Source organism: Mustelus asterias, chromosome 18, assembly GCF_964213995.1.
Source record: "Mustelus asterias chromosome 18, sMusAst1.hap1.1, whole genome shotgun sequence".
Lineage (NCBI taxonomy): Eukaryota > Metazoa > Chordata > Chondrichthyes > Carcharhiniformes > Triakidae > Mustelus > Mustelus asterias.
The window spans coordinates 64,548,131-64,572,751 of NC_135818.1; the positions used below are offsets into that span (position 1 = coordinate 64,548,131).

General features: G+C 39.5%; 1 protein-coding gene across 3 annotated transcripts in view; it reads right to left on the reverse strand.

Moving 5' to 3' along the window:
• Positions 1–24,621, reverse strand: part of togaram1 (TOG array regulator of axonemal microtubules 1) — a 105,244-nt gene that overhangs the window by 68,232 nt on the left and 12,391 nt on the right. For all 3 annotated transcript variants that reach the window (XM_078234163.1, XM_078234164.1, XM_078234162.1), the window contains exon 2: positions 14,243–14,387. In XM_078234163.1, the coding sequence (XP_078090289.1) occupies positions 14,243–14,387 (145 nt within the window). The remainder of the gene's footprint in view (positions 1–14,242; positions 14,388–24,621) is intronic.

Here is a 24,621-nt window from a genome sequence, read left to right on the forward strand (position 1 = left end):
GGGTGAGTGTCTGGATCAAGCTGCCAGAGGTAGTAGTAGAGGCGGGTACAATTTTATCTTTTAAAAAGCATTTAGATAGTTACATGGGTACGATGGGTATAGAGGGATATGGGCCAAATGCAGGCAATTGGGATTAGTTTAGGGGTTTTAAAAAAAGGCGGCATGGACAAGTTGGGCCAAAGGGCCTGTTTCCATGCTGTAAACCTCTATGACTCTCTAAGTTAACTGAGTTTATGTTGGGTATAACATGGGTATTTGAAGCTCTACACAATACTTAAAAATGTAGTTGCAGGCAGATAGACAAAACATCTGAGAAATATAGATTGTCGAGGTATGATTCATTTGAAGTGAAGCTTGGTTTCTTTGAAGAATTCAGATCACTCAGATCAAAGCATTTTTTCAATTCAGCACGTAGATAAGTTTTCACCATTCAGCTTGAGATTGGCAGCTCATTCATTGCCTGTTTTATTTCCTGCTGCTTATCAAATAGCTTGGCTCTGAGATCATCACAATAGTGTCTAAAGGAGTGCCTATTTAATTTGCATTTAACATTTCAAAGATATATGGAGTTTCTGTTGCAATTTATTCGTATTAAATTGGGTTAGTTAACTCATCTTCCAGCCACCCACCTTGCCCCCCATCCCCACCACAAAAAGGTAATCCCTGAACACCTTTATCAAATTTTCCTTTGCCCACAATTTCAAAGTACGTCAAAGAATACATACAAGTACATTGTAAATTCACAATATATTGATCTATTTCGAATTCATTACAAAGATATAGTAAGGATGTTATATTTTCAAGCAGAATAGAGCACTGCTTCGACAGATACAAATGAGGGTCACTAGTTTTACAGTACACTGCAATACATTTTTAAAATTCGATTAACCCAGGAATTACATTAAAATAGCTTTGCCTGCTAAGTATGTATTTCATAAAAATGAGAGAGCCATGGCTCAGTGGTAGCATCATTTGTGTCTCAAGGTTTCAGGATTTGAGAACAAAGATATTGCAAACTGAGAGGGTGTTGCTCTGTCAAAAGGAGATTTAATCTGCTCTCTCTGATGATGCATGTGCAATTATAAATAAATATACATTATTTTCTCCTGTTCAAGGGGAATGTTTAAAATTCAGCTTTTTTCTTCAGGCAGCCGGTGTGTCTGCCAGCACCTACCTCAGATGTTGGGAGAGTAGCATAATTACTTATTTTTGCTATGTAGTGTTTACTTAAGATAGATTTAATAGGCTTTTGTTTACAAAAAAAGGACCCCTGAGGTTTTTGATTAAAGTAATGGAATGTGGGTTTAGGTAGGCAGGGTCACATGATGAGGTTAATGGAAGGAGTTAGGTCTGTAGCAGAGAAACAGCTTTTCAGTTCTGGCTGGGGTTTGTTTGAAGACCGTATCACAAGCTGCTTTGAAACTCTAAGCTTTAGGACTGTCTACACTTATTATAACAAGTATATTTATAGTCGCTAACTGTATTTAAAGTAGCCTTTAAGTTTGTAAGAGGAATGTTACTTATTTGGAACTGAAGCAGACAGCTAGAAATTAAATTTTAAATTGTTTTTATATATTGTTCAACTGTTAATAGTTAAGCTGCTTCATATTCTATATATATTTAAACTGAGTTATTAAATAAGTTTTACTATAAAAGATCCCCAATTTGTCAGCAGAATTACTCCTGGAGTGAAGCATTCTATCCTCACATTTACGCCAAAATAGAAAAATTGTTGGGGTCTAGTCTGGCATCCTAATGTAACTTGAAATTTTAGTCCAGCACTCTAATGCCTCTCAGGAAGATATAAAAGAAATTTTGGTGCTATTTCAAAGAACAACAGGTGAGTTATCCCCAGTGTCATGGCCAATATTTGTTCCTCAATCAACATCATAAAGCAGATTACCTGGTCATTATCATATTGTTTCTGAGAGCCTGCTGTGTACACACTGGCTGTTGCGTTTCCTACATCACAACAGTGACTGCACTTCAAGAAGTACATACTTGGCTCGAAAAAAAGGTACCAGTACATTGTCAGGCAATAGTAATAGTTTTAAGTTATTTATATTTGTATCTGAGAGTACTAGAAACAAAGTATAGCTTTCAGTTTAATTTTGTGTTTCTGTATTTGAAAGGGTTAATTACTTCAGTTTGGTTCAGGCACCTGGTATGAGAACTTACAACATGAAAGCAAACAAGGTTTAAAGAAAAACTAGGCCGTTGTTTAGCAACCAGGGGCCACCCAGGGACAGAAAGAACTTTGGATTAGTTGCAAGTTAGTGCAAGGACAAGCTGGACACAAGGCAGGGAACTGCAGATTTCCCAAAAAGAAATGTCGTGGAAACCAGAGAATGGGGCAAAATAATGTCTGAGGAAGGCAGCTAAGTCAGGAGAACGAAGGGCAGAAATCTGGGCAAGGCCTTGCTTAGGGGAATTCAAATAAAAAGCAGAGAAAGGGCACTGAATTAAAGATCTGGCTGCAAAAATCAGATTTGAAGTAGGCTATGTGAGAAGCCAAATATTGTGGGTGACCAAAAGGTTGGTGACACCTTGATACAGTCTATGAAGCAGAAGTGTACCAGAGAGATTGTATGGAAGTTTGAATGCACGTGGTGATCTCGGCAGAGAAGGTTGAAATCCTGGAGATGGATCTTTGGTAAAGGCCACGCGAGAAAGTGTGGTTTGGGAGAAGATATCAAGGCGGGTTCTTTGACAGTGGAGATTGGAAGCCCTCATGTGAAATTCAGTGAGACCAGTTGGCACAGTGAGACAAGCATCTGGGGAGTGAGAGGGGAATTGATCAGAAATCCGTAGAAGTTGTTTTAGGTGGCATCTATCATTTGATTTCAGAGTGTAGTGTGTTTGACCAGTTTGCCTATTGGTTTGCATGAACTTATTGGGAACATTAGAGGATTAGATAGATTTTGTAATTTGTGAGATCCTTACAATTCTGCATATATCTATGAAAGGTAAAGCTGAGGTGAAGGAGTAGTATAATATAGTTAATCTTTTGTTTAGTAAATGCTTTATTCTTTTGTTAAAAGTTCATTGTCAGTTCTTTGAGTTCATCTATGTATCTAAACAGGAACATAAATGTTTGGAACTATCAAGCCAGATTCTATCCTGGGATCGGATTTGTCCAGTAGTATCAGCTGGGATCAAAGCAGCATGGAAGTCCCTATGGAAATGCAAGTCTTTCTTTTCTTTCACAAAGATTAACAGATCAAAATAAACGAAAAGCATGGAAATCATTGTACTGTTCTATAGACGGCCACAACTGTGCACAGCAAATTCAAACGCTAAACAAACATTGATTTGAAAAGTATGTTTCAATAATAAAGGCAGCAATATCCACTGCCAAATTATACCTCTGGTATGCAAACTTACTCAGTATCTGATATGGTCTCAGAATTAAGCGAAATAGAGAGCTACTTTCTCTCAGTGTGGAAGTAAGCACTGTGGCTACCACTGAAGTACAACTACAAGTATACACCAATAACTTTGTGCAATTACTATTTTCATTTTAAGATTCAAAACCATCATAGTAAGTTTAAAATGGAATTATAACACCCTATATATTTTATCACTAAAGTCTGTTGATTCCAAAAATTAAAATTGGTAAGCAGAAGAACATGAAATAAGTTTCTATAACTGAACCAAAAATCAAACTAAGTAACTTTTTAGGTCAGCAGTTTATGTTGTATGATTGCATGTGATTCAGGACACAGGTAAAAACCTAAACAGTTTATTACTGTAGTACTCTACTGATCTTGTATGCTGTAATTGCAGAGAGTGCACTTCCAGCACCGTCTCCCACATTCCATATCACTACCAATGCACAGGTTGCTTAGCAATATACCGGAATGCACATTCTACATCTTCCCCAGTTTAGTTAGGACAAACTGTAACTGCATGAAAATAATAGTATAAAGAACGGCAGTTAAAAAGGACAACTTGAATGCACAGAACAGGAACTGGAACAGAAACTGGTGCAAAGCCCAAATCTTTCCCACCCACTTTTCCAGAAACAGCACATTATATATTTTGGTTGGTACATAGTCCTTAAACTTGGGGTTTGGTCTGCTCAGCACCCTGAGCTTTAGTCACACAAATTGACTTGCCCTGGGAGGCTGCCAGGTTATACATGGCAGATAGCACCAGGTGAGCTTGGGGTGGGCATGGTAGCTGCAGAGTTTTGTTACATTGGCAGCAGGAAGGGCTTCTTCTGTCTCAGCTGGTATGGGAGGGATGGATGGATTGCAAACTCAGTATCAGCCTCTGTGACACTTAACTGGGCTTGCTCAGGTATCTGAAACAGATGACATTGATTCCTGACCATACATGGCACCATCTGAGGCAACCATGTAGCTGTTGGGTTGGGGAACATGGCTGTGCAATCAGTTTGTCACAGCAATGCATAGTTTGCATTCTGACCATCTGGCTTGGCTTCAGAGACAGGAGTTTGTGAGCATTGCTATTGTAGTAGCTCTTCCCTCTGCCGCTGTTTCACAACAGCCTTCTTTGCATTCATATCCACTTTAGGCTGCCGCAGGGGTTGGCAACAAAGACCATGGTCCTGCTGCGTCTGGAGAACATTCTGTGCAGGTGAGCACAGAACTTCCCTTGACAGGTTGCGTAGATTGAACAATGCAGCATAAAAGTCTCAAGTTGTCAGTCATTTTTTGAGGTGTTGTTTTCCTGAACCACTGCATGCTCTGCCAAGCCATCCGATTATGTATAAAGGGGGCGGCTTGTAACATATTCAAAGCCCTGTGTGCAAAGTCTTTGAACTCCCTGGACACAAACTGCCTGGCATGGTCTGTCATTAGCCATTGTGGAATATCATGCACAGCAAAATATCTCTTCAGTTCCTGGATTACTGTAGTGCTGTTGTCAGGTAAGTGATCAAGTTCAAAGCACCCTGAGAATGAATCAGCAAGGATCCGATGCTGTTTCCCCATTCCAGTCAAGTACACCTGCTACAGTGAGAGAACAATGGAAGGTAGCACATTGTTCATTTTGCCCTACACTTGGTTGCTTGGGTGTCTATTCCACACTGTTAGATAGCACTGGAGCGAGGCAACTTCTTGCAAGCTGTGCCCAGCATACTTTCTAATTCTATCTTTTACTCTTGTTCTACGTTTCTAAACCTTTATTATTTCTCTACACCCTAGCTATGACTGTAACACTACATTCTGCACTCCTTTCCTTCTCATGTATGGTATGCTTTGTCTGTATAGCACGCAAGAAACAATACTTTTCACTGTATAGTAATACACCTGACAATAATAAATCAAATCCCTTATGTATAAAATGTGCAGAGCTCATGGGGACGCTCTTTTGCCAATGCAAGCTAGCTCAGCACGATTGCCACGGACAGGGGAAGGCTCAATTTAAACTGTCTCAATTCCCTGCATGCCCGTCCATTCCCAGACAGGTACACACAGAAACACATGCGTCAGAATTTAGAGAAGTTTGACTTATTGTCGGATGATCTGTCGTTTAAGAGCAGACTGCCTCAATGGGGCAAAGGCACACAGTGAGTTAGTCTGGAGGCACAAGTTAAAAGGTTCCAGTAGTTTATGATAAGGGCCAGAGTTCTTTTGGCTGCCACCAGTTTGTTGGTAGACAGCACATGCTGTTGCCTAGAGTTCTGTTCTCATGCAAGATCAAAGCCTTAATTGTTGGAGTCCAGTTCCACTGACAATAAGACACTGCAGCTTTTTTTGGGGGGGGGGGGGGCGGGGGGAAGAGAGAGAGAGGGAGGAAGAGAGACGACGGGGTCGGAACATTTGTTCTGGACCAGGAGTATTACATTCCAAAAATTTAAAGTATTAGCCTTTGTTATGTAAAATTGTTGGAACACAGCAGATGAGCTGGAGCCATCTTGTCAGCACAGCAATTGTCCATTTTGAAAAGCACAAAAAAAATGAGTAGCCCAGCTGACAAACATGCATATATATTTTCCTTCACATTGCGACTGATATGGTGTTGCGAATTGCTTGAATGTGTAATACGTTTGCAGGCAGCTTCCACAAGGAAGCACTTGGATTGCTATGTTACCAATGCCCTCGTCATACTCAGCATGCTCAGTGGTGGGTTCTTTCTTGACCTGGCATAACGAATTTCAGTGTCAGTGAAGGCCCTCAAGGCAAAAACCATTCTGGATGCACACTGCTTCAAGCCTGTACTGGAACACATCTGCTGACAACATTACAGGTTTTCAGACACTGGAGGGGCTGAAAGCAGGTGATCAAGTCTGTTGAATGCACTGCTGTGGTGCTCCTACCAGCACCATTCTGCATCCTGCTGGAGTGGTGATGCCCTTGCAGTCACTTCACTGCAGCATGGAATGAACTTTGATGGGTAAATTGTCATACAGGGGAAATACGGCAGTGCATGTTGGTCATCAGGAGTGGACACCTGCAGTTTGGCTTTTGCCTTTTCTGGGTCACACAATCAGCAGTTGTAGGTGGGCCAACGCAGGGCACCTCAAGGACACTGAATTTACATTTAGTAAAGTTGAGCTTCTGATTCTGTCGAGGACCAAACACAGATGTTCATCATGCTCCTCCATGTGCATCCCTAAATTAGGATATCAACCCTGATTTCATACGGTTGCCTTGCAAAGAGCTGCTCATTGACCTTTGGAAGACCTCACTACCAGTGGAGGTATCATAGAACATTTACAGGAATCTGTGTCTACCTGCTGAAGACACGAATGTCCTAAGCTTCAAGGATTCTTCGTCAAGTGGGATTTTCCAGCATCTAAGATGAAGACCTTGGCACTGGGCATGTCTGCAATGATCTGTTTAACTGTCTGCATTGGATGGGGAGGTCTCGGAAATGCTTTAGGTGAACTGGGTCAATACAAATTCTGACTCTGCCATCTTTCTGCACTGTAGCTACCATTACAGAGGCACATTCCGTGGATTCATCTAGTTTAATATTTTCTGTTTCATGGCAAGGAGTAATTTAGAGTGCAGACAGTAGGTGACACGGAATCATCCAGCCTCACATGATACATAATATTCAGCTTCCCAATATCACAGTCAATCAGGTCTCTATATTCCTGCATCTGTGAGATGCTTGCTGCTGCATGTATGCACGTCCATCAAACCCAAGGATTTAATACCATCAGGGAAATCCAGCAGTGGTTCAACATCCTGACTACGTGGAATTGAAACTTGCCCTGCATACAGTCCAGGCTGACTGCCTTCTGTGCATATAGCCTGTCCACCATATGCAACAAAGTTCATTTGCAGAATTAAGTGAAGCAATTTTCTTCAGCAACAGTTTCAAAAAAAAAAATCCAATACATTTTGCCTCAGTATCAACTTTGACTTTCAGTTTGGTGTTATTGTAAGCAATGTTGAGTGTTGTGAATATTTCATCTTTTTTAGGGATGGAGGTCAACGCTTTCACAGTAGAATGCTTCCAGGGGTTCAAGGTTTTGTTTCATCTCCAGCTCATTCACTTGTTTACATGCTGAGCTTTGGGGAGGTAACAGGCTGCAGCACATCTTGTGAGAGTAGCTGGTTGATATGGCTTTAATCTAAAACATTTACCACACAGTTATTGTAGTGCTTGCTAAAAACAGAGCATGTGCTTCTTTGTAGGTGCTGGTCGCTGCAGTTTGAGCAGGCTGTGTTTAGTACTGAAAATACTTCAGTTTCTCTTCATATTTAGTGCTTCTCTCAGATTGTTCATTCAACATACAAACATTAATGTCAGATTCCAAAATTGTTTTTATTCCCCCTACGGAGTTGTTGCTGTGTATTCCCTACATTACACAGTCTGTAACAAGTTAGTCAGCGAGAGCACGTAATTCGCACTCGTCAGAATTTTCAGGGATGAGATGTCAGACTATTGATTCTTTCAGTTTCTAATTAGCAGTGTTGAGAGCGTGTCTATCCATGCTTAAGTTTCTTTACAGACATGCAGATTTAAATTTCTTTAGGAGTACCTCAGGATCATCTTTGTCTTCCTCTCCTGGAACACGAAAGATCCCAATTTCTCCACAGCCCCCGGGCCTGTCAGATTCAGTAACATGTAGGCTTGGATTTTCTTTGACTTGGATGGACAGACCAACCATTAAGGCGCATCCTGCGCAGCATGCTGGAATCGGAAACAAAAACAGAAAATGCTGGAAAATCTCAGCACATGAGACATTTGTGGAGAGAGAATAGAGAATGATCCTGACTCTCCACAGATGATGTCATATCGGTTGAGATTTTCCAGCATTTTCTGTTTTAGCAATCACACTATTCTTTCTCAAGCTTTTTCCAGTTGTCGGCGATATTATCATAAAAATAAGCAGGCTGATGTGCCAGCGTCCGTGTGACATTACCTGACGCCATATATATTGTATGGTTGTGAGAGATTGAGGACAGGTAACAGCTGAAACAATTTATTACTGCAATACTCTATTGCTGTTACATGCTGTGACTGTAGCCATGCAAGAGTGCACTTCCGGCACCCTCACATTCCATATCACTACTGATGCACAGGCTGCTTGGCAACATATAAATGAATGCACATTCAACAGTCAGTATTTGTTTCATGAGAACACCTTTCATTCTTGCACGCCGTAATAGTACTTTGAAGTACTTGTCGCTAAAAGCATATCGGATTTTTATCTAACTTGAGCAGATACAACTAATGTGCAGAGAATAAAAGATATACAAGGCTTTGGAAGCCCCAAACAATGCAATGTGTTCTGATGACGTCACAAATCACAATAATAAAGCTTAGGTCTCTTAAACTGTTGCCACAACAGCTTATGGATTGTCACAACTTGCACCAATAAAATGGTAAAATAATCTTAAAGCTGTTAGGTTATACTGCAAAATTATGGGAGTAGGTTTAACTTAACTAATTTTAAGATGGCTCCAAATATTATCCAAACAAACTGCAGAATTTTATGGGTTTAAAAACAATAGAACAGATCCTTTTTCTATATGACAAGATACAAAAAAAATATACTTGATAACGATTTGGTAGTAATGAGAAACAAATTTGAAGCATACCAAAATGAGAACTTAAATATAATGCAATAATCTCCAGGTACAAAACACATTTTAGGGGTCTAATTTTTATTCCTGTGATTTGTGACCTCACCTGAATACAACAATATTATTGTTTTGGCTTTCCAAAACCCTACACATCTCTTACTCCCTGCATATTACTTACACATTTCAGAGAGAATTGAGCACTATAACGCTACAAAGTACATATACAGTGATTAAATCAAGAGCACAAGTTTTTCCTCAGGGAAATCACTGCCATTGTACAAAAAACTTAATTCCAGTTGCTTTTGGTTCATTCGCAAAAATATCATATCCTCTTGCAGCACATATAAAAGGTAAAATGGGGTGGCACGGTGGCACAATGGTTAGCACTGCTGCCTCACAGCTCCAGTGACCCGGGTTCGATTCCCAGCTTAGGTCACTGTCTATGTGGAGTTTGCACGTTCTCTCCGTGTTGGAGTGGGTTTCCTCGGTGCTCCGGTTTCCTCCCACAATCCAAAGATGTGCAGGTTAGGTTGACTGGCCATGCTAAATTGCCCCTTAGTGTCCCGGGATGTGTGTGTTAGGGGTATAAGCAGGGTAAATATGTGGGGTTGCGGGGATAGGGCCTGGGTGGGATTCTCGGTGCAGACTCGATGGGCCAAATGGCCTCCTTCTGGACTGTAGGTTTCTATTTCTACGAAAATCATTAATGTTTCATAGCGTCAGCTTGGCTTTGTGGGACAGTCTAAGTCATAAGGCCATTGGTCAAGCACAACAGGTAAAAAAAAGAGCATGGCCCATAATGGTGGTACTGTTCACATGAAATTAACTTGAAGCACTGAAAGTTCTGTTTAATTGATCTTTCTCCTATAAAGTGAACCAGTAGTAAAAAGGTTTCTGTAGCAGCAATCACAGGTCCCTTAGCCAAACAGAACGTTGCCATAGAAAAGAAAAAGCTTTAAATTTACTGCTTTCATTTTGTAAATCAAGGTCAAAGAAAATACCTTTGGAATTTATTCAACTATTCTATGTTTTGTCCTACAATATTTCTAAGTAACTTCACCTGTTTACTTAATTCAGTCTGCTGAAAAGTCAGGGCAACTAAAAAATATGGCTCAGGATACAATACAATGTTTGTGTCCAATTGATCTTCAGCTTTTACCTAGAATTTCATCCAGCATTAGGATATTAAACTCAGGTCATCAATTTTGCATTCAACAGCTTTCATATAACAGAATTGAACACCAAAATCCTTGGGAGAGACAGCTTTTTAAAAATAAACTTACTCCTTTTACTTAGCTCAAGATCATCATTTTAAACAATTTTTATATATTGCCCAGTTAAATGTTATTTTATTAAAACTCCACTGTACTTTTAACATTACTTTTGCGCAGAGCAGTCATTTACAAGAATATATAGTGCAGTAAGTCAAATGGAATTTTTTGTTTCTAAAGGCGTGGTAACATTAGCAAAGTTGCATTTCATGCCCATCCAATGATGGAGACCTGCTTTAGACCGCTGCAGGTTGGTTTTGAGTTGTGTGTTGTTATGGCTGCACCCATCCAGATGAATGACTAGCATTCCTTAGCACTCCTGACTTGAACAGTGCAGATGATAGATGGAGAAGTCAAAAGGTAAGCACCTCATCAGAGTACTCAGCCTCTACCCTAGTGCTGTAGTTATATTTTGGCTGGTCAATTTTCAGTCTCAAGCCATTAATTGGAAGTTCGATGTGAAAGTTAAGGGGAGAATGCCAGTTCAAGCACAGGTACTATTCAGATCCTGCAGTAGGTTAGGATGAGCCACCTAATGTTTTTCTTAAACCACTGTGCTGATGAATCCCACATAAGTATAGTCTAATTCCACTATCAACCATTACTAGTTGTGGCATCAACTACTGCTAACAATTTAAACGTGGAGCAAGATTTACTTGAAGTTTGAAATACTATTTCCACCCTATGTAAAATAAAACTTTTTTCAATTCATGGGATGTGGACGTGAATGTTTTGACGTGAATTTTGTGAATGTTTGTTTTTATTGCAAGGGGCAATGGGGTATAAAAGTAGCAAAGTCTGGCTACCACTACACAGGACATTGGCGAGACCACGTCTGGAATACTGCATACAGTTTTGTTCTCCTTGTTTGAGGAGGGATTTATTTACATTGGAGGCAGTTCAGAGAAGATTCGCTGGGTGATTCCAGGGATGAATGGGTTGTCTTATGAGGAAAAGTCAAGAAATTTGGGCCTATACACTCATTGGAGTTCAGAAGAATTAGAGGTGATCTTATTGAAACATGCAAGATTCTGAGGGCATTTGATGTCGAGAGAATGTTTCCACTCTCAGAGGATTCTAGAACTAGAGGTTGCAAGTTAAAATTAAGGGGCCTCATTAAAGTTAAAAATTAAGATGGTGAAAAGGAATCTGTTCTCTGAGAGTGGTTAATCATTAAGAGTTCATGGCTGGACAGCTGAGGCTAGGTCACTGAATATATTCAAGCCTGAATTGAGTCACAGTTATGGGTGGCAGATTGGAAAGTACAGTTGAGGCCACAATTCGATCAGCCATGATCTTACTGAAGTGCAGAGCAAGCCACAGAAAGAGCAAATAACCACCATACCAGAAACAAAGACAAAGAAAGGATGGCACATCAGAGGATATACACATAGGACTGTATGAAAGTCAAAAGAAAATCTGATCCTTGACATGCCCAATCTTCAGTGGCAAAATTACCAGAATTGGCATTTGGAATTCTTTACTAATTTCCTTACTCCTCCTTTGGGTATGACACAGTCTAGTTGGCCCTTTCCAGTGCAACACCTCGACCTCTACAATGAGAAGTGGCCTCATTTGTGTTCTTCAGTCATGTAACCCACAATCGTGTGCTCTAGCTGTACCCTAAGCCAGGTTCTTCCAGTACAGCTACAAAATTGACACTTACAGCAGTCAGGAAGGCAAATGCAATGTTGGCATTCAGGTCAAAGGGGCTAGAATACAAGAGCAGGGATGTACTTCTGAGGCTGTATAAGGCTCTGGTCAGTCAATTGGAGTATTGTGAGCAGTTTTGGGCCCCGTATCGAAGGAAGGGTCCAGAGGAGATTCACAAGAATGATCCCTGGAATGAAGAGCTTGTCGTATAAGGAACGGTTGAGAACTCTGGGTCTGTACTCGTTGGAGTTTAGAAGGATGAGGGGGGGGCGGGGGGATCTTATTGAAACTTACAGGATACTGCAAGGCCTGAACGTGGAGAGGATGTTTCCACTAGTAGGAAAAACTAGAACCAGAGGGTGCAACCTCAGGCTAAAGGGATGATCCTTTAAAACAGAGATGAGGAGGAATTTCTTCAGCCAGAGTGGTGAATCTGTGGGACACTTTGCCGCAGAAGGCTGGAGGCAGGTCATTGAGTGCCTTTAAGACAGAGATAGATAGGTTCTTGATTAATAATGGGATCAGAGGTTATGGGGAAAAGGCAGGAGAATGGGGATGAGAAAAATATCAGCCATGATTGAATGGCAGAGCAGACTCGATGGGCCGAGTGGCCTAATTCTGCTCGTCCTTTGATCTTATCGCAACAATGCAGAAAATTGCCCAGGTACGTCCAGTCCACAGAAATCAGGACAAATCCAATCCAGCCAATTAATGCCCCATCAGTCTACTCTTGATCATCAAAGTGATGAAAGGTATAGCTGATTGTACTATCAAATGGCACTTTCAGAGCAATAAACTGCTCAATGCTCAGGTTCTGCCAGGGCCAGTTCCTGACTTCACTATAACTAACTTTTTGAGACTCATGCACGAGAACACCCAGATCCCTCTGCAGCTTGAAATTCTGCAGCTGTTCTCCATTAAATAACACCCTTTTATTAACATCACTCAAGAAACTAGACAACAACCACAACTAAGCAGCTTGCTTGATTAGAACCCAATTTACCACCTTAAATATTCACTCCCTCCACCACTCATGCACAATGCAGCAGTGTACAACATCTACAAGGTGCAATACAACAACTCGCCAAGCCTCCTGAACAGCACCTTCCAAACCCACGATCACAACCACCTAGAGGGCAAGCAGACAGCAGACTCATAGGAACATCACCACCTGCAAGTTTCCCTCCAAGCCACACACCATCCTTATTTGGAACCCAAGTACTGTTCCTTAAATGTTGCTAGGACAAAAACATGGACCACCTTTCCTAACATCACTGTGGGTGTATCTACACAGGATTTTTTGCAGCAGTTCAAGATTCACCACCACCTTCCCAAGACCATTTAAGGATGAGCAACAAATGCTGATCTCACCAATGATGCTCACATCCCATGAAGTGATTTTTAAAAAGTGCTGTCATTGGTTAGTACTTCCCAGTTACACCTTCCCTTATCACTATACAGATGTGAGTACACTGATTACTTTCTAACATGGCTGTTTGATCCAAGTTATTTCCATTTGGCTATTGAAATAATGAGATATTATTATGAGTCAGCAGCCATCTGTTAACCAGTTCTGCTCTTTTTTTTGGTAATTACAGCAGTATTTATTTGCTTAATTCATCAATTTTTTGTTTAAATTGGGCCCAGTGGAAAAAAGGAAACAAAAATCAACTTCTAAATCCGGATAGGCTTTCCATCTTCAGGGTGAAGAACAATTTCTGACCCTTCATTATATCATCAATGTTACACATTGTCACAAAAATCACTACATCACATACCTAAGTCAACATACCAAGTTAATTAACACAATCAATTGCACTATTATAAAGCACATGAAAATTATTCAACACCCAAATTCCCACTACTCATAACCCCCTAATTTTTACATGTTGCTCAACAGCCTCATTGTCCCAAAGCATGTTCTAGACTATATCTTGTATAGCCAAGAACAAAAATAAACAGAATTACCAGACAAATGAAATGAATTTAATCTTTTGCTATTGGATTTATTCTTTAATGAACTCGGGTTGATCTACGTCAGTCACAAGATTGGTAGTAACAATCTATGTAACAAGGTGGTGTTTCATGCAAGGGTTTATTTCAAGAGTTGTTGCAATCATTCAGGAAGACAAAGATTGGTTGGTGGATAAAGAAGCTCCATTATGAACATGGGTACATCAAGAATTGAAATCAAATAGCATGGAAATAATGAGCCAGAAAATAAGAGAAAGTGGCAACATTTAAAAATCATCTAATCTTCCCTTGTGATTTTAATACAATGCCAGCAAATCTCAAATAACATCTTACCGGAGTTTGTCAGACTAGCTAAGTTATTCTCAAGATTTGTACTGCTGACATTAGGCTTTCTGGTAAAAAACACATTTTCAGTGGCTTGCATCATTTGACTGGTCCTTAGTTTTGGAGAGAGCTGCACATCATTGTATGCTTGAACCTACAAGAAAATAAATTACAACGTTAAGTTCTTTAAAAAGATAATCCGAAGATCGGAATTTTTCAGATCAATTTTTTTCATCAGTTTCAAAGAAAAGTAACTTGTAACCTTTATAGACTATACAATATATATTCCAATACTCAACTGAACTTGAATATTAACATTTGACTCAGTTCATAGATTAAGAAATGCATTGACCCGAGTTTGCTGCAGTAATGACTGTGAAACTGTCAATATTTGCCATTATTGTATCACACTGACAGCAAATTCTGACATCCACACAGAGCTAAACACAGAAATTTGGAAGCTGTCAGTAACATCCTGCTACTCCACAAGGTGCATTGTTGCAATTATTACAACACGAGGACGAGGTGGGTTGAATTATTGTTCTCCTCTTTCACCTGAGAAAATAGTAGTTTTAATTTGTTTCCCTTAGTATCATTCCCCTGGTTGAAATGGGCTGTGATGTGTTTCCCAAATAGTGGTTTATGGGGTCCAATGTTAAGAGTAACCCCACAGCAACTTCTTTAATGTGAAACAAAACTAGAATTTATTAACATATTCAAAACCAGAGATGGATCATGACACACATTCATACTCGCAAGTATACGAAGTAGAAAGGCAGAGAAAGGGAAAGTCAGAATGCAAGTTACTTAAAACAAAAATCAAAGGTAGTGGCATTAATTCACGCGAGTAGAGTTCAGTAAGCCAGTGTCCAATTAAGGTTTTTACAGGTGGCTTTGTCGAGCAGAATTTCGGGACTTTGTCCAAGAATTTTGGTTGAGGCAGTTGAAGATGCAGCAAAGTATCTTTGCATTCTGGGAATTAGTTCACCCTGTAGAAAAAATACAGGATTATTTCTGAAGATCCGACTTTGAGAGAGATGGAGTTCAGGGGCGGGCTGCTAGCCTGCAGTCCAGTGTTCTCTTTTGGAGTTAAGTCACATCTGAAGACACAACCTAAAGCAATTCAAACAGCTTATGCCTCAATCATGTCACGGTGGTTTTGGGTTGAGCCGTACAGCTAACATGGCCTTTCAGGACCCTTGTTCAATCCTGCCGTTTTTCAAGTAGATAACTGTGGAACCAAGAGCACAATGTTGGAGATGAGGAGTTCCAATGGCTCTGCTTTTGTCCAGAGTTGGTTGGTGTAGGTGTCTCATCTACCAGTTCTTTGTCTTGGCTTGGCTGAATATTCATACAATGCAAGGAGTATCACATTCGAGGAGATTGATGAGTGAGCCTTTGTCCATTTTTAAAAAGAGAGAAACCATTCTTTTCACGCCTACTCATCATGACACAATCTTCACAGATGCAAACAACACATTCAATGACTGAATATGAACTTCAACTTTTTATGCACAAATGTCGCTGTAAAAAGTTTTGTTGAATGAGGTGCAACTGAACTATTAATAACAGACTAAATCAATTACTAAACATCATCTCTGGATCTCAGAAACCAATTTTACATAAATATCATTCTCTTCATTCCATATTTTCTCATGATATTTCAGTTTCAACCTTCATGCAATGTGTGATTCCAATCGTTATTTCACTTTCTGTAAAAATGATTACAAGTGAATAATCAATAACTTTTACTCCCTTGTTTGTTCTGAGAATTGCTCAGAATCCGCTCAGCCTGCTGGCTGGCATCACTTCTGCTGCCTGACATAGGTCCCCTGCAGATGGCGCCAGATTGAAAGTTATGTCAACAGCAGATATCAGTGTCCCCACTAAATCGTTGAGCAGCTTCCAATTCAGTGGTTAACATCTTCCCTTCATCACTAAAATGTAAAATCATTGAGCTTTTTTCCTTCTAAATCACTGCACTACTTTCTCCTTCAAATGGAGAAAACACAAAACATGCAATTACTAGATTTTAAATCTCCAATGGTACTAACGAAATATAGCGCCTATGAGGCAAAAGATTTTCTTAGCATTGAGCCAAAAAATAATTCTGATCAATTGGGTCTACTAAAAAGATTAAAGGCAAAAAACGCATGCTGGTGCTTTGGAGAACATTTTTCAATATTATGGTTCTGAAAACATACAAACATATGAATTAAGAGAAGTAATCCATTCAGCCCTTTGAGGCTGATCATAGCTGATCCGATTGTTGCCTCAATGCCTTTCCTTCATATCCACTATACCCTTTAATTCAGTTAGTTCAGTTAGCTAGAAGGCTGGTTTGTGGTCAAGAACAATGCCAACAGCGCGGGTTCAATTCCCATACCAGTTGGTCATCTGGGACTACGGTGACTTTATCTTTACTCTTTAACTACCTTGACAATCAGGAATCTAATTCAACCTTTAAAATATTCAATGAGCCTGCCTTGACCATTCTCTGGGGAAGAGAGTTCCACATACCAATGACATAGGAACGTACAAATCAGAAGCAGCAGTTGGCCACTCAGTCCCTCAAGCCTGCTTCACCATTCAAATAATAAGATCATGGCTGATCAAATTGTGGCCTCATCTGCACATTCCTGCCAATGCCCATAACTTGAGACCCCCTTGCCTATCAATACAATAATCTATCTAGCTCTGCCTTAAAAGTATTCAAAGACTGCATCCACTGCCTTTTGAGGAAGGGAGTTCCAAAGACACAACCTTTCTCCATATCGCTGTTTTAAATCGGCAAATCCTTATTTTTAAACATTGACCTCTAGTTTTAGATTCTCCCACAAGAGGAACAGTCTCTCCATATCCACCTTGTCAACACCCCTCAGGATTTTAAAGATTTTAATCAAGTCACCTTTTTACTCCTCTAAACTCTAGTTAAACTCTAAACAAGTCTAGCTTGTCCAGCTTTCCTTATCAGGCGACCCACCTATTCCTGGTATGAGTCGAGTAAACCTTCTCCAAACTTCTCACATTTTCAAACCTCCCTACTTTTTTATTCAATTCCCCTTGCAATAAACAATAACATTTTGTTAGCTTTCCTAATTACTTGCTGCAACTGCATACTAGCCTTTTGTGATTCAAGCACTAGGACACTCAGATCCCTCTGCACCTCAGAACTTGATAATCTTTTAGATAATAGGTTTCTTTTATTCCTCCCAAAATGGACAATTTCACATTTGCCCACATTATAATCATTTGCCAGATCTTTACCTACCTTTCTTTGTAGCCTCCTTACATCCTCAACTTACTTTCTTTGTGTCATCAGCAAAATTAGTAGCCTCACTTTCACTACCTTCATCCAAATAATTTATATAAATTCTAAACAGTTGAGGCCCCAGCACTAATCCGTGGCATACCATCTGTCATGTCCTGCAACCAAAAAAAGACCCAATTATGCCAAATGTTCCTTCTTAGCTAGCCACCAATATTCTATGCCAGTATGTTACCCCTACATCATGAACTTTCATTTTGTGCAATTACCTTTGATGTGGCACCTTATCAATTGCTTCTGGAAATCCCAGTAGAGTGCATCCACCAGTTCCCTTTTATCTGCAGCATATGAGGCTCCTTCAAGGAACCCCATAAATTGGTTCAACATTTTTTTTTTCACAAAACCATGTTGATTCTGCCTGATTGTTTTCTAAGTGCCCTGCTATAAACACATTTAATAACAGCTAACATTTGCTGGTTAAGCAAATGGCCTGTAGTTTCGCCCTTACTGTCTTCCTCCCTTTTCAGGTACAAGGAGTTACATTTGCTCTTTCCCAATCTAATAGAACCTTCACTGAATCTATGGAATTTTGGAAAACTAAATCCAACCATCTCACTAGCCATTTCTTTTATGACACTAGGATGAAACCCATCAGGACCCAGGGATTTGCCAGCCTGCAACTCCAACAATTTGCTCAATACCACTAGTGATTATAATTTTCCTGAGTTCCTCCCTCATTTCCTGATTTACAGCTATTTCTGGGATGTTACTTGTATCCTCTATAGTGAAGACAGATAGAAAATACTTGTTTAATCAAGCAGCCATCACTTTACTTTCCATTATTAATCCCCCAGACTCACTTTCTACAGGACCAATGCTTTTCTTTGTTAACCCCTTTCTTATTCATGTATAGAGATTCGTACTATCATTCTTTATATTTCTAGCTAGCTTTCTCTCTTACTTTAATTCTTCTCTCCTCATTAGTCTTTTTATTATTCTTTGCTGTTCTCTATATTCTGTCCAATCTTCTGACTTACCAATAGCCTTTTCTTTAGTTTGATACTGTCTTTAACTTTAGTTAACCACGGATGGTGGGTCCTCCCCTCGGAATGTATCCTGCAAATTCTGAAATATCCCACTCCATCTCTATTGAACTGTTCCTTAACCGAATTTCCCAGTTTACTTTAGCTAGTTTTATTTTCATGCCTTCATAATTAGTTTCAAGTTTAAAACACTATTCTTTGACCCATTCATCTCTCCCTCAAACAGAATGGAAAATTCAATCATTTTATGATCATTGCTACCTAGGGTGCCTTTACTATGAGTTTATAATAATTCTCTCTCATTGCATAATACCAGGTCCAGTACAGCCCATTCTCCAAAATAAAAGCATAATACTGCAGATGCTAGAAATCTGAAATGAGAACAGAAAATACTAGAAAAATTCAGGTCAGGCAGCATCTGTGGAGAGAAAGATTAAGTGAATATTTCAAGTCCGTATGATTCATTTGGACACTAACAGTTTCTCAGAATTGCTGAGTTTTTCCTGCATTTTCTGTTTTGCTATAACCTGTTCGCTGGTTGACTCTGGAACAAGCAATAATCTTTAGCCACATCTAGAAGAACAAGGGCAGCATATAATTACAGGACCTGGAAGTTCCCCCAAGAGCCATTCACTAATCTTTACTTGGAAATATATCACTGTTCCTTCACTGCCACTAGGTCAAAATCCTGGAGCCTTCTCCCCAACAACACTGCAGATACACATGGACACATGGACTGCAGTTGCTCAAGACTATTAGAGAACACCAAATTACTATTGCAATCTTGAATTCTTTAATTTCTAATCCTGAATCCGTCAAATTACTCAAAGTTAATTTCAAAGTTTTTAGCCCACTATAGGGTTTTAAATTGATTGTTTAAATCACTATGCGCATGATTGTTTATATACACTGCCCCAGGTATTTTAGAAATATATAGAATATACGCACACATACATACACACATGCATGCAGAAAACGAATTAAAACACCACATTGTCAATATGCCATTTGCATCATGTGACCAATGTTGATTAGGTAGATTGAATTCAGTTCCTTCTTCACATTTCTTAAACAGCACTTAAAGTGCAGAATCTCCAAATATGTACAACTTGTTAATAGATCTAGAAGAGGATTCTAGAAATGAAACACATTTTGGCACAAGTGGATGCGAGGACTCTGACGAGGCCCATGGGGAATCACTGCTCGATCTCCCTCAGGGGCTTGTTTGAGTACGAGATCCCCTAGTAACAGGCAGTGACCTGCCCAGCTGGAACTCATTACCTGAGCCTTTTATAAGGCAGACCAAGGACTGGGCCTGCTGAACGGTCACCCCAGAAAAGGGACTAGTGTGTATATACCACGGTAGTGGTTTTACTTGCAAATAAACTATGCTGCTTTGCAATTGGGCTTCCCGAGTCCTTACAGTGGGTAAAGAAGCTTTTGCTTCCTAAACGCAGATAATTTCTATTTCAACACATCCAAGAACATAATTCATTCCAGTTGTTTGTTTTGTAATTCAGTCAAACGTACATTCTAACAGCTGTACAAACTTTGGGTGATTCCTTTTGTGAAGTTTGGAGATGTTTGCACTAGGATCTGAAATATTTTGCCATTTTAGTGTCAAATACCAGCGTTGAGCACTCGTAGATCAGCTACATTGTTGACTATTAGTATATAGGCGTTAATTCCCTCCTACCAATAGTAGGCTTTAAACAATATCAAAAGCAAGTTTAAATATATCAGCATGATTTTTTCATTTTCCATACAGCCAATTATTTAATTCAGGTTAGCCGTAAGAGTGCAATGGAAATCTAGGATATCAAACCAAAGTAGCCCATCAAATTAAAATTTCCAGCATCTCGGTATTCTGCTTCGATTAGCCTATCAAATTACTTGCATTCAAGTCAATATGGTTCACGAATTTTTAAAATGTCATATAACTGGCACAAACTCATTTCCTTATAAATCATTAGGATAATCTATGGTAAGAAAAGGAACAATGTGAAAAAATATTTTGTGCATCGAGCTCACTGCAAATAGCCAATATTAGCTGTGACTAGGCAACTACAATATATTCTGACATTAGTACTTCCTTACTATACAGGTCAAGTACCCATTATTCGCAAATCCAAAAACTGAACACATCCAAGACATTGCCCAAAAATGGTCAATAAGGTTTTTTGAACCTTATTGACCATTCGTGCAGTAAGTCCCTGACCCAGGCCAACATGAACCTCACCAACTGGACTCGACCTTGACTGCGGAAAGTCTAGTTGTTTGCCTTACTTTGTGCCCAGCTGCTGTGAGAATTCTTGCTTCTGACCCGAATCAAGTTCAACCAAGGAAATGCTCCCAGTTGGACAAGTAATGATATCTGATCCAATTGGATTCAGCAAGTCTTTGTAATTACAGCTATAAGTGCCAAGTCTGGTCTTCCAGAGGCTGCTTTCCCTTGCTTCACAAACTGTTTAATGTAACACCAAGTGGCACAAAACCTTTTCTCCAACTCCTCACTAGTTAGATTTACACAAGTCACTACTATTCATCCTAACTATACCCAATACAGTAGGGATATTACACCCAAAAACCAAACATATCCAAATACCGAAATGCAAGCAACCCCACGAGTTTCTGATAACATGTAGGCGACCTTCACTTTGAATATACTCCTGTATAATATTAGGAATGATGCAAGGCCACAGTCCAACAAAAGATAGAACAAATTTGCATTTACAGAGTTTCAGGAACTCAGGACACCTGAAAGCACTTTACATTTAAACTACTTCATTTGTTGTTATGAAGGAAATGCAGCAACCAAGTTGCACACAAGATCCTACAAAAAGCAATGTGGTAATGACTAAGTTGCGTGTTTTCTTCACTAATGGTAGTTGAGGTATAAAAATGTTGGCCAGGGAAGAACTTCCCAACTATCCTTCAAAATAATGCCATATTGTACTACAACTCAGTCATAAAATTGTATATTTTATAGTCTACCCGAGGGCATCAAACCTACTCCATCCAGACTGGATGTTTCTTTATTCCATAACTGACTTCACTGTAAAATAGGGAAGCCCATCATAGAACAGTGTCATGCTAGCCTTTTTTTTTACACAATGGGCCAAAATTTGTGGTCAGTAGCAAAGTGATGGTATTTGTCATTGACCTCAGGAAAAGCTGCCCACAGAGATCTAGCAATTTCTGTGGAAAGATTCTGTGGAATCTTTATTAACTTGATTCTAGCACCAAGTTAAGGAATCAGCAGGCATAGAGCAATGCGTTTAAGTTGCCAAGCAATTGAAGAATTTTCACAGATAGCAACAAAGGAAGTAAAATGTACTAATAACTTTATACTTTAATAATTTTTCAGAGAGCAAAATAAATAGTTGAGAAATGAATATAAAAAGCTGAAATTTCAAACAAACTTAAGAATTTATATCAAAGAACATGGGAATTTTTCCATAAGAATTTAGATGAGTGAAATTAAACCCTTCTAAAACCATAGAATCACATGGGAGCTTTAATGGCTTAGTAAATATATCACAGCAACATTTAAATTTTTAAAATATCCAGCTACTGTTTCTTAATGAAATTAATGGTGGTTAAAGTTCATGATAACATTACTAACACACCAATTTAAGTTGTCTAAGAAAATGATGGAATTTACTGGGCATGCCCAAATATTTAGTGCAGCATAGCATTTTAGTTGAGAAGTGATCTTTGAACTTATCCATCAATGATTTACCGAACAAACATTTGTTAGCAAGTCTTATTGGCAACCTTGATAAATATTGTTACAACCGAGTGAGGAGGAGGAATTGCTCCGTTCTTTTCCTCCTCACTTGACCGCAACAGGTTTAAAAAAAAATGTTTGCCATTCAGTGAGTGTTTAACTGCTTACATGCTGTGACTATTAAAGACAAAAGGTTTCCTTGAGTTTCAGTATTTATTGTATTTAACCTAGTGTAAGAAAAATACACACGTACAAATAGTGGGGGGATAGATTAAGCATTTTAGAGTCTAGTACAGTTAAAGGGCCCATGGCTTTTGAGATTTGGTGACCTGGCTGGTTTCAGCTTAAACTTAGTGCTCCTTCTGGGTTTGGAGGTGGTTTGAAGATGCAAATGGAGGATTTAGCTATTTTTCCGGAAACAGTAATTGCTGGGTTGAATTCTTTAAAAAGGTCTCTGCTTGCAGCAAATGTATCGTCACAAGAAGAATCAGGAGACAGGGTTTAAAACTTGAAAGTTGGATGTTGAGAGTGCAAGAACACACACAGGGTCTTGCTTCTTCAGCATCTCATTTGCTTAAACACTGGTCTGCAGAGAAAACAGATGCTTCAGCATTCAGGCTAGCTGGATTGGCACATGATCATCTATCTCTAACTGCCCAGTCACCCAAATATGGTCATAGCTCATGAATTCCAGTTACCTTGCTTACATGATTATATTACATCTAAGCACATTCCTTTCACAGTCAGAGTCCCATTGTCCAAGAGATTACTGTTATGTATTTGAATTTATTCCGATTGGCTCACTGGAGCTCTGTGGTATTAATGTATGCATTGGAAGTGATGTAATAGACCTAGCGCAGGAAAGAATGAGAAAAACAGCAGCCATGGAGATCACCACATACTATTAATAAAGCTCCATTCATTTTTAACCATATTCTGTCCCGCTTACCATGTCTCCAATACACAACAAAAAGAAATTAACCGAGGAAAAGTAGGGATAAAAGGAAAACATTCACATGTGCTACGGAGACAAATGGGCTAGGTGGACATGAGTAACCTGCAAGCAGCTTATAGAGCTAGCTTTGCGCAAGAAAATTGAGGTAATTGACAGAAACATGGTTGTGAAGTGTGCATACTGGTATCACATCTGCTCCTGCAGTGTTTGAAAGGGCAATGGATCAGATGGAGTGGACTGAGCGGAGTCCAGGGCTATCTGGATAACATCCTAGTCACTGAAGAGATGAAAAGCAATACCTTCAAAACTTGAATGCTACTCTCCAGAGATTGGAAGACTATGGGCTGAAGATCCTCCATTGAGCATTTGGGACACATGATTGGCACCACTAGCCTCCACAAATCATCTAAGGTTAAAGTCATTAGAGATGCCTGCACCTCAGAATATTAACCAGTTACATTCCTTCCTAGGATTGTTGAATTATTATGGAAGCTTTGCCCAAAACTGGGCAATAATTTTAAAACCATTACATAAGCTGTTACGCCACAACAAGACATAGAAGTGGTCGGATCAATGAAACAATGCAAGAAATACTATCAGTTCTTTGTGGAAGAGAGTTTATGCTGCTGACAGACCACTGTCCACTCACTACCATTTTGGACCACACACAGGAATTCCATCACTGGCAGCAAGTAGAATGCAAAGATGGGTGTTGCTTTTGTCTGCATATACTTACACTATTAAAGTACCGACAGTCAAGTCTACATTGTAATGCAATGGACTTTCAAGATTGCCACTACCAGGCAGTTCTTTGGACTGCTCGAAGGGTAACATCTACTACTTTGATCAAGTAGACAACGTGCCTGTCACTTCTAGGCAAATGAAAAAAAAACTACGGAGTGAACCTGTGCTCAGAAGTGATGGATATGGTTTTACAAGGAAAGACTTTGGAACCAACACCTAACTTGAAACCTTACTACTCCAAGAGATTGGGGCTGTCAATATAGTCAGGATGTCTTCTATGGGACTCAGTGATTATTCCACCACCTCCAAGGAAGCAGATGATAAAAGCAGCTACAAAAGGGCCATTGCAGAGTCGTACACATGAAGGAAATGGCAAGAAGTTACTTCTGGTAGCCTGGCTTGGATGCAGAAATTGAGAAGAAAGCTAGATCATGTTCTTGTGTGTTGGTAAAAAACTGCTGCATCCACAGAAATGGCCTGAAGAGGTTTGGCAACGGGTGCATGTGGATTTTGCAGGATCTTTCGAAGGACATATGTTCTTAGTAATGTTTGATGTTCACACCAAATGACAGAGGTCGCTGTGATAACATCTACCTCATCGGAAAGATTACTGAGAAGCTAGTAATTAGTCGCTTTGAATTTCCTGAA